At 49.2% G+C, this 9,880-nt stretch overlaps 1 protein-coding gene across 1 annotated transcript; it reads left to right on the top strand.

The window, feature by feature from the left end:
* Positions 1-4,714: 4,714 nt before the first annotated feature.
* GJB3 (gap junction protein beta 3) lies at positions 4,715-9,551 on the top strand. The gene is made up of 2 exons (XM_072610098.1): positions 4,715-4,792; positions 7,688-9,551. Exon 2 carries the CDS (start codon positions 7,719-7,721, stop codon positions 8,538-8,540), a length of 822 nt encoding a protein of 273 aa, XP_072466199.1. The 5' UTR covers positions 4,715-4,792; positions 7,688-7,718; the 3' UTR covers positions 8,541-9,551.
* The last annotated feature ends 329 nt before the right edge of the window (positions 9,552-9,880 follow it).

The raw sequence follows: 9,880 nt of genomic DNA, 5'->3' as shown, positions 1-9,880 counted from the left end.
GTTACCCTCAACCTGGCTTCAGTAAAGGCACAGAGATGGGAGGTTGAAAAGTGGGTTAGACTGAAACAAAACTAAGTACAATGTGAGGTCTGAGGGAGAAGGCTGCCACAGCCCAGAGGGATCACCGCTAAAAGTTTCCTGGAGGAGTTGCCTTTGAAAAATGGCTAGGATGTCCCCCAAGTTGCTGTATTTTTGCCTACCCTCCTGAACCCCCTGAAGATCCTCAAGCCACAGAGAACAAGGGACACTTCAATTTACAATCAGCAGAATGGTGTTTTGGGGGATGAGATTTCCTGAGGATCCCAACCAGGTCCCATCCCACTGCTATTAGGCATAAGCCTAGTGCAAAGGGGTAGGGGAACCTCTGAGAAGAAAAAATCCTTCCCTCCCACACTCCTGCCCTTCAGCATTACACCAAATATGGGAGATGCAGGTGGTTCCCACCCTGCCAGACAGGATGTAGTCCAGGATTTCAGGACCTGAATCTTCCCAGCCCACAGGCAGCCCACACAGCTTTTCCATTTGTTGGCATTTCATCTGTTTAACGGCTCCAGATTATTGGGGGGGAGGGGGGGAATCCTGGCCTTTGTTATACTACATTTAATTACTACCCTTCTCCCTCCCAAAATCTCTAATTCACTGCCAAAAGAATAGAAAAATATATTCTAGAAAGGAAAATAAACACATTGGAGGAACATGGTCAAATAGTTGGAGAGCTGCCATGCGGAAGAATGATTTGATTTGTTCTGTTTAACCCCAGAGGGGCTGTGTTCAAATTCTGCTTCTGACACTTACTTGTATAACCTTGGGCAAACCATTCTGGAAAATGATTTGGAATATGTCCCAATAGTCACTAACCTGTGCATAAGCTTTGACCCAATGACAGCACTACTAGGTCTATACCTCCAAAGAAAAGAAAAGAATATCTATGTACAAAAATATTTATATTAGCTCTTTTTGCAGTAGCAGAAACCTGGAAACTACAGGGATGCCCATCCATTAGGGAATGGCTGAACAAATTAAGGAATGCTATTTTCCTATAAGCAATGACAAATGAGGTGGTTTCAGAGAAACCTGGGAAGACTTGTACAAACAGATGCAGAGTAAAGTGAGAAGAACCAGATGAACAATTCATATACTAGTAACCCTATTGTAAAACCTACTTTGAAATGTTAAAGAATGCTGACCAGCATATCGAGCAGCCAAGATTTCAGAAAACTCATGAGAAAGAGGATTCTCTAAACGGAGAAGCAACTGACTCAACACGCACAATGAAATATATTTTTGAATACTGACAATGTGGGAATTTATTTGCTTGTCTATTTTGTAGATCTGTCTTTTGTTTACTTATATATTTGTTACAAGGGATCTTGTTCGTGTTCTTTTTCTTTATTTCAGTAGGAGGAGGAAGAGATTAAATCTTGGATAAGTCATTTCTCTCCAGGTCTCAGTTTCCTCATCCAGAAAATGAAGGAGTTAGACTAAGGGGTCCCTTCCAGTTTATGGAAGTCTATGACTGATGCTATCAACCAGAAACAATGGATAAAAATCAAAGAGAGGCAGATTTTGGCTCAATTTGAGGAAAAACTTCTCAATAAGGAGAGCTGTTAGAAACTGGAAAAGACTTATATGAACTGGTACAGAGTAAGGTCAGCAGAACGATGATGATACATGAAAAGGAAAAAACATTAAAGGCCTTCAAAACTCTTCTCAATGCAGTGATGGTTCATGATTTCAAGACACAGAATGCAGCATGCCTCCCAGCCCTCAGCAGAGTTGGTGAGAGAAAGACAGAAGGAGACATATATATCCAGGCATGACCAACGTGCTGATGTGTTTTGTTCCAGCATTTTTATTTGTTATAAGAAGAGGGTAACAAAGACATAGGTGAGACAGGAATCAATCAATCAATCAATTAATTAAGCTAGTATTTATATAGAACTTCAAGGAATGCACAGTACTTAACATATCATCTCATTTGATACCCACAATAACCCTGTGAGCTAGGGGTTATCATTGTCCCAACATGCCAAACTGAGGCATAAAAGGTTAAGTGACTTGCCCAGAACTATCTAGCAAACAAGTATCTGAGGCAAGATAGAAAAAGGAAAGAAAGAGAAAAGGAGAGAGAGAAAGGAAGGAAGGAAGGAAGGAAGGAAGGAAGGAAGGAAGGAAGGAAGGAAGGAAGGAAGGAAGGAAGGAAGGGAGGGAGGGAGGGAGGGAGGGAGGGAGGGAGGTAAAGAAGGAAGGAAGGAAGGAAAATCAATAAAGCATTTTTCATAATAAAAAAATTAAAATGTCCTCCAGTGAAATGGGCTGCCTCTGGAGGGTAGGTTATAAATTCTTAGACACTTGGTGGTCTTCAGAGAAAAGCTGAATGGCTGTGTATTAGGGCTACTAAAAAAAATTCTTGTCCAAAAGAGAACAAACTTGGGCTAGATGCTTTGTGAGGCCCCCTCTCACTCTGAGATTTGGGGGCTTGAGAGCCTTGTGGAGCTAGTCCGCAGTCAGGATTGATGAGAAGGAAAGGCCAGATGGGGTAAACAGTGTAGGCTGGAGGTCCGGGCTTCTGGGTTATACTCTCAATTCTGCCCACCTCAGCCCCACGCCTTCCCTCCGTGGCTGTGGAGCTCAGCATCTCCCCAGGCAGAGGAGTGAAATCCTCCATGGAATGGGAGCGGCTGGGGCCTCTAAGCAGTGCCAAGTAGTAAGTTTGGGTGAGGCATTTTTCCAAGATAACAGGGAAAGCAGAGGGAGGGGAGCATAGATAAGCTGTTCCGAGTACTTACCTCCCTCTCCCTCCCAGGTCCCAGCTTGATAAGAGAGGGTCTAAGACCACCACAAAGTCCTCTCTCCCAAGCATCTATGGTAAGAGACCTCAGGCTGGCCTGTGCCTGGGATAGGGAGAAAGGCCTTCCCCAGGAACCAACAAGCCTTACTGGGGGATGGGGTGGGAATGTCAGAAGTGGGGGTCTATTGTCCCAGAGATGGAAGCAGCAAGAGTGCCAGGCCCTGACATTGGGCCCAGGATAGAGATGCTTTGGGATAGAGAGAAGTTACCCAGGTGTAATTATTAGCTATAATCCTCTGTAATTACTTTAATTCTGGCTCATAACTGACCTGGAGCCAGAACAATGACCTCTAGAGAAGAAAAGCCTGTTCAGTGTCCAAGACTCAGACACCCCTAACTGCCTCTCCCAGGAAAGGACCTAACTTGGGCACAGGTAATCCTCCGTGACCACGAGAATGCCTTTCCCAAGCCAGGTCAAGCATCATCTTTCCCATTCACTCCCTCTGAGCCTTGGGACCCTGAAGGGGGCCAACCACAACTCCTTAGAGGAAAAAGGTAGGGCTGGAGCCCTGCCCTACCCCACCCTCCATTAAGCCAACTGAACTGTGACTAAACTCAAGTCCAGGCAGGGGGCTCCTTCTAGAAAAATGCCTCAGCTTGCAACCTTTGAACCTCACAATCTCAAGTAGGTGGAGAATTGGATGGGTTATGAACTACTTCTATAAGGCTGAGATCTCTGAGAGGGAAACAGTAGTGATATTGCCCAGGGAGGTCATTGGAGAACCAGGGAGGCCAGATTGCCAGACAAGGTGCAGACATAGACAGGAGGAAAGATGCAGAAAGCAAGCTTTATCATACCAGATATCAGGCCACCTGGAAAGACCGGGTTGGACCCTGAAAGAGGGAGTGGAAAACCCAAGAGAAGACCTCTCGGATCTGATCCCTGAGAGGCTGACTGGAGACCCCTGAGAGAGGACGTAGGGAACTACTGAGGGAGGGTCTGGAATAAAGTGCCTGAAGCCCCTGGGATGGGTTGGCTCAGGTGGAGGGGAAGAGACAGTAAGTACCAAAACTAGCACCTGAAAAAGTGATCAGTTCAAGTCAGGGACCTTGGCTTCCCATCCAGCCTCAAAAGCTTCCGAGTTATATGATGGTGGACATCATTTTAATTGAGTCCTCATCTGGAAAATGGGGATGATCATGTTGCACTAGTGGTCTCAAAGCGCTGTGGTGAAGAAAGCCTTTGCAAACCAGGAAATGCTTTATGAATGTGCATAACTAAGGCAAGCAGGGTAAAAGGAATGCAAGGGCCATCTCCCTCCTGGCAGTAGAAAAGTGAAGGACTGAGGTTGTAGAATGCTGCATCCATTGTCAGACATCACTTGAGTGTCTGCTGGGTTTGATCTTGTTTATTATAGGGGTGGGGAACCTTCGTCCTCGAGTGACCTCTAGGTCCTCAAGTGTGACCCTTTGACTCAAAGGGACCTAGAGGGCCACATGTGACCCTCAAGGATACAGGTTCCTCACGCCTGGTTTATTTCAGGGGACAGCTCGTTGGTTTGGGGGGAATTAGATCACGTGACTGTGACCTAAATCCAAAAAGTATCAGGAATTTCTTTTTTCCTTTTTAGGGGCTAGAGGTCTAAGCTGGGTATGTCTCAATGTCCTGGGGAGGGAGAAAGAGGACTCAAACATTCATTCCTAGACAGTAGAGAGATGACCCCAGGTGGGGCTTCCTTACTTGGAAACTCCCTCCCCATTATCTGTATCCCCAAGTTGTGAGGGTCCCAGCCTGGGTTACCCCTCATGCCCATTGGCTTGTTGCTACCTTGGGCTGGCCCATTACATGCCTCCCAACTGGGCAGGGAAGATCAACTCCGCCTGGAGGAGGAGGGTTCAAGCATGCTGAAAGAGAGAGGAAGGTGGGCGGGGAGTGAGTGCTTGCCTAAGTCAATCTCTCACTTGCCTCCCTGCAGGGTTTGGAAGACGAGGAGCCAGTGGGTAAGTGCTTCCTTTGGGATCAAGGGGGTTAGAGGCATTGGTTGGGGAGCAGCCACCAGATGAGACCGATGGGGCAAGAACACTGTCCCTGACCCTTCTTTTCCCCCTCTAAAAACAAGTGGCCTAATTAGAAGATGGTTTCTGGGCTAAGGAGATCCTAGTCTCCCAGTCCCTTGGGCAAGTGTGAGCAGAAACCTTAGAGGACTCAGAGAGTCAAGGGTCTGGGGCCAGTTCTCCTTTGCTTTTCAGTCCTTTTGGGAACCAGCAGGTCTCCATGTTTCAGACTGCAGGGGAAAGGGATGGGATTAGGGATGGGGATGAGAATGAGGTTGAGAATGAGGTTGGAAATGGGGTTGGGGATGTGGACAGGGAGTGGGTTGGGGGGATGGGAGGGGGATGGGAATAGAGATGGGAATGGGGATGCGCGTGAGCATGGGGATGGGCACGGGGCCGCGAGTGGGAAGAAAGGGGGAAGTGGTGTGAGCAAGGAAGATGGGAGGAAAGACAGGAAGAAAGCAAGAAGAAGGAAAAGTGCCCCTCCAAAAAACCCAGAGAAGTGCTATAGGATTCAGGCTCCTTGAAGAAAGGGGAGTACTAATCCCCAAACTCTCAAGTAGATGGTAGGGCATGTGCTGTGAGTCAGAGGTGCCATGCTTGGGGCTGGGGCTGAACTGGAGCCCCTTCACAGAGCTCGGTGCCCTGTCCCATACCTAATTAGGATCCTGGTAAGTAAGTCCAGGACTTGGTCTGTCGGACAATCCCGTCCCTTAGATGTTAGCCAAAGCTCCGCGATCTCCGTACCACCCACCACTCCTGTTCACAACAGCTCAGCCAAAGGAGTCAGGAGCCCAGAACCTGCTCCTCCAGTCCTCCGCAGGGGTTGTACGTAACCTTACTCTGCACCTCCTCTCCCCAACCTCCCGCCTTCAACTTGAGAGAAGGTAAACCCCGCCTGCTCCCCGCCCACTCCCCCGCCCTCAGTCCCGCCAAAAAATTCCTTCCCGATGAATGTGGCCTCGCAGTGATTCAGTGCTGCGGCTTTTCAAAGGTGGATAGGGGTGGTAGTAAGGGCAGTCTGCAGAAGTCAGGAAGGTGGCAGGGGCTACTGAGGAGACCCCATTTTCAGGGACAGCCCCGTGGGGCCAAACCAGACCAGCAAGGAATGAGGGACCATGAAATAAGTGTATGATCATAATAGATGCAGAACCAGCCCCATTCACTTTAGCTCTCAATGACTTACTCAAGTTCACACGGGAAGTGATAAGCAGAATTGGGGATCATGTAGTGACTCTCCCTCTGACCCACCCTTCTCCTAACAGATCTCCTTTCAAGGTGTGCTGCTGGTAGGGTGATGGGAAGTGCTAATGAATATCATAGATGTAGAGGGAAAAGGGATCTCAGAGGCATTTTACAAAAGAGGAAACTGAGTCCCAAAGAGGTGAAGTCCAACCCAGGGCATGTGTCAGAGCCAGTTTTTGATCAGGTTATTTGCTGCCAAAGCCAATGTTCTTTCCATTGTGCCATGTTCTGACGGAGTCACATCTCACAATTAAATCTCAAGAAGGGCTAAGAGCCTCTGACCAATGGGACCACGTGCAGGAAATGAAACTTGAGTGCCATGTGGTCAAAGAGCACATACCTGGGGCCAGGGAGGAAGTAGCGGGGATGTGAAGGAAGAGTGCAGAGCTGCCTAAAGGAGAGGAGGGACTGGGAAAAGAGTAGGGTCTGAAGAAACCTTGACATGCTTCAGGGCAAAAGAAGAGGGTGGCTCTCCCACCTCACCATCTCAGTCCCTCAGGCTCCTAGGAGGAAGGGTTTTAAAAAACAAATCCTCAAAGGGGATTTGTTCTGTTGGAAGTCTTTCTCAAGTTGCTATTACCAAAGGATCCCAGGATCATAGATCTAAAGCTGGGAGTGATCTTAGAAGCCATCGTGTCCAACCCCTTCATTTTACAGATGAGGAGACTGAGGCCTGTTGTGGTTAAGTGTCTTGCTCAAAGTTGGGCAGAGCCAGGCACAGCCAGGATTCAAACCCTAGGCCTCTAATCCCAAAGCCAGTATTCTTTCCCCTGTCCCATAATGCCTGCCAGTTTCCCCTGCTGGTGCCACCTCACATACCCCCACACAGTCCACATCCTACATCCCATGTGACACATTTCACCACACACACCTCAGCCCCACCCACACAACACTACACACTGCACCTCATACATGACAAACCACACAGTGCTCAACTGAACCCAGTCACACATGAAACAACACACTACACTCTCTAGGCACATACCACCCACCCACACATACATATGCATCTTTTCAGGAAAAGCAGTTTCAGGATGTCCCACAGGTGAACCCTCACAAGCATGCATACACAGGTGCATGCAGATTCACAAGCATACACCCAGATATATAAACGCACTGGTTCTTGGACACATGATAGGGGTAACACAAGGACATCCATTCACCCAGACACAAACATCCTTGGATACTCAACCATTAGGATGGTGACTTTGCACAGCCCTCCCTCCCTTTAATCCAATTCATTGGCAAGTCATGGCATCATCTTCTTGAGATCTTGGTCCCCTTCCATAAGGGAGGACAACCCACACAACTCTCAGTGCATTGGGTGAGTGCCTTGTCACATGGAACCCTATAGTCCTGGATCATTTTCTGTCCCTATCAACCCCACAGCTTCCAGCCAGAGAAAATGAGTAAAGGCTTTCCTAGGTGGGAGCCTATGGTGAGGCTTCAGAAATCCAGAACCCTCCAAGCTCATGCCCTGAGGCCATACCAAGTCCTTCCCCACCCACCCACCCAATCCCTGAAGGAAAAGCGGGCACTTAGGTTTCCCTGCACAGTCCCACCTTGAACCTCTCTTGTCCTTGACCCTCCTCACAGGTGGGCCCAGCGCCCCCACAGCCCATGAGCCATGGACTGGAAGACTCTGCAGGCGCTCCTAAGTGGGGTCAACAAGTACTCCACAGCTTTCGGCCGTATCTGGCTCTCCGTGGTCTTCGTCTTCCGAGTGTTGGTGTACGTGGTAGCGGCGGAGCGCGTGTGGGGAGATGAGCAGAAGGACTTCGACTGCAACACGCGCCAGCCGGGCTGCACCAACGTCTGCTACGACCATTTCTTTCCCATTTCCAACATCCGCCTGTGGGCCCTGCAGCTCATATTCGTCACTTGCCCCTCGCTGCTGGTCATCATGCACGTAGCCTACCGGGAGGAGCGAGAGCGGCGACATCGAGAGAAACACGGGGACAAATGTGCTCGGCTCTACGACAACGCCGGCAAGAAGCATGGCGGTCTCTGGTGGACCTACCTGCTAAGCCTCTTCTTCAAGTTCATCGTGGAGATCGTCTTCCTCTACATTCTGCATACACTGTGGTATGGCTTCTCCTTCCCCCGCCTGGTGCAGTGTGCTGGGGTGAGCCCCTGCCCCAACACAGTGGACTGCTACATCGCCAGGCCCACGGAGAAGATGGTCTTCACCTACTTCATGGTGGGCGCCTCGGCCATATGCATCATCCTGACCATCTGTGAGATTTGTTACCTTATCTGTCAGAGGATATCGAGAAGCATCCGCAGAGTCAAGCGTAAGGGAGCCACTCTGCACTCCCCCTCCTCCAGCAGGGCATCCACCTGCCGCTGCCACCACCTGCTCCCAACCCATGGGGGTGAGGAGGGCATGAGCCCAAGCAAGGGGGCAGAGGCACTTCGGGCATCCGCCCCCAACCTGACTCTCATCTGACCTGAGGATGGAGTGAGGCAAGGAGCCTGGGACAGCTTGGGATGGCTGGAAAATGCTGAGCAGGTTAAAGTCAACCCATCTTCATGATTCCCATAGCTCTTATTCCTCTGGCCCCAGGGGCTGGAAGAGTCAACATGAGAGAATGAGGGTGGAGGCCAGGGCTTGGGGAACATTCACCGAGCTGAAGGTGAAGTGGATCCTCTTTGGGAAATAGTCCTACTCTGGAGGCCTCAAGGAAGATCAATGGGAGGAGAGTGGGCTGGTGGCTAGAGCAGGGAGGATGGTTATTGTATCTAGTAGTTTTACCCAGTTCCACCTCTAACCCCATACCCTACAGCTGGGGACTGGGGCAGGACAGATTAAGAAAGGCTATAGAACCAGATCAGAGTAATCATCTAGTCTCCATAAGTAGAGCTAAATTCTATTGGTGGTGTTCAGGGGGCCTGGTTGCCAGTCCTGTGGCTCCCCCAAGGAGGCGACAGGAAGAAGTTTGCAAAGATGGGCCATTCTCCCAAACCAAAGATCACAGGACCATCATCAAAGAGCTCAGATCAGCCCACAGGTTTGCAGGTAATGTCAGCAGGCTTCAAGGACAGAAGTGACATTAGGCAAACCATACCAAAGAGGATCCAGTAAGAATACTTTGCCAGTATCCAGGGGCTCAGGCTATAGACGCTCCCTCCAAGTCCAGTCTGGTTCACTTCCACCCTTGCCCTCCAGAGAAATTCATGTTGAAGAGACATGCTTCCTTTCTTCTGCCCCCAACCTGTGGAAGAAACTTCTAAGTTCTGGGCCATTGAGGATTTTGTTCTCAGGTCCAACAAAGGAATTCCCATTCTGAAGCCTGGGGCCAGACTTACTAGGAATGCAGGTTTAAGAAACTGATTCACCCTTCCATCCTCCCTGAACCAAGGTTGAATGCCTGAAGCCCACTGGATATCCATAGGTGAGAATGGAAAGAAGGAGTTGATCCCCTCCTGGAATCCAATAAAGTCCTGTTTTTTTCTATGATCATGAGGACACTGGGTTTCTCCAATCCTCCCGGGCAGGAAGACCTTGGAAATTTTGAGAAGGAGGGATAAGGATGTAAGAATGGGGTACAGGGATAGGGGATGAGGGGTTGGGAATGTGGGATGAGCAGATAGGACTGAGGGGGAAAGAGACAGTGGGAATGAAGGATGTGGGGATGGGAGCTTTGGGAAAAGGGGACATAAAGATGAGTACATATTATTATGAGAACAACAGACTTATAAGGATGGGGAACATGGAAATGTGAGAATGGGAGAATGAAAGAAAAGAGGGAATGTTGATTGTGAGAATGAGGCTATATTAACAATAGC

The sequence above is a fragment of the Notamacropus eugenii genome, chromosome 5, assembly GCF_028372415.1.
Source record: "Notamacropus eugenii isolate mMacEug1 chromosome 5, mMacEug1.pri_v2, whole genome shotgun sequence".
Taxonomy (NCBI): Eukaryota; Metazoa; Chordata; class Mammalia; order Diprotodontia; family Macropodidae; genus Notamacropus; species Notamacropus eugenii.
Note: the sequence above shows the minus strand (reverse complement) of the source record. Positions and strands in the feature narration are given on the sequence as shown.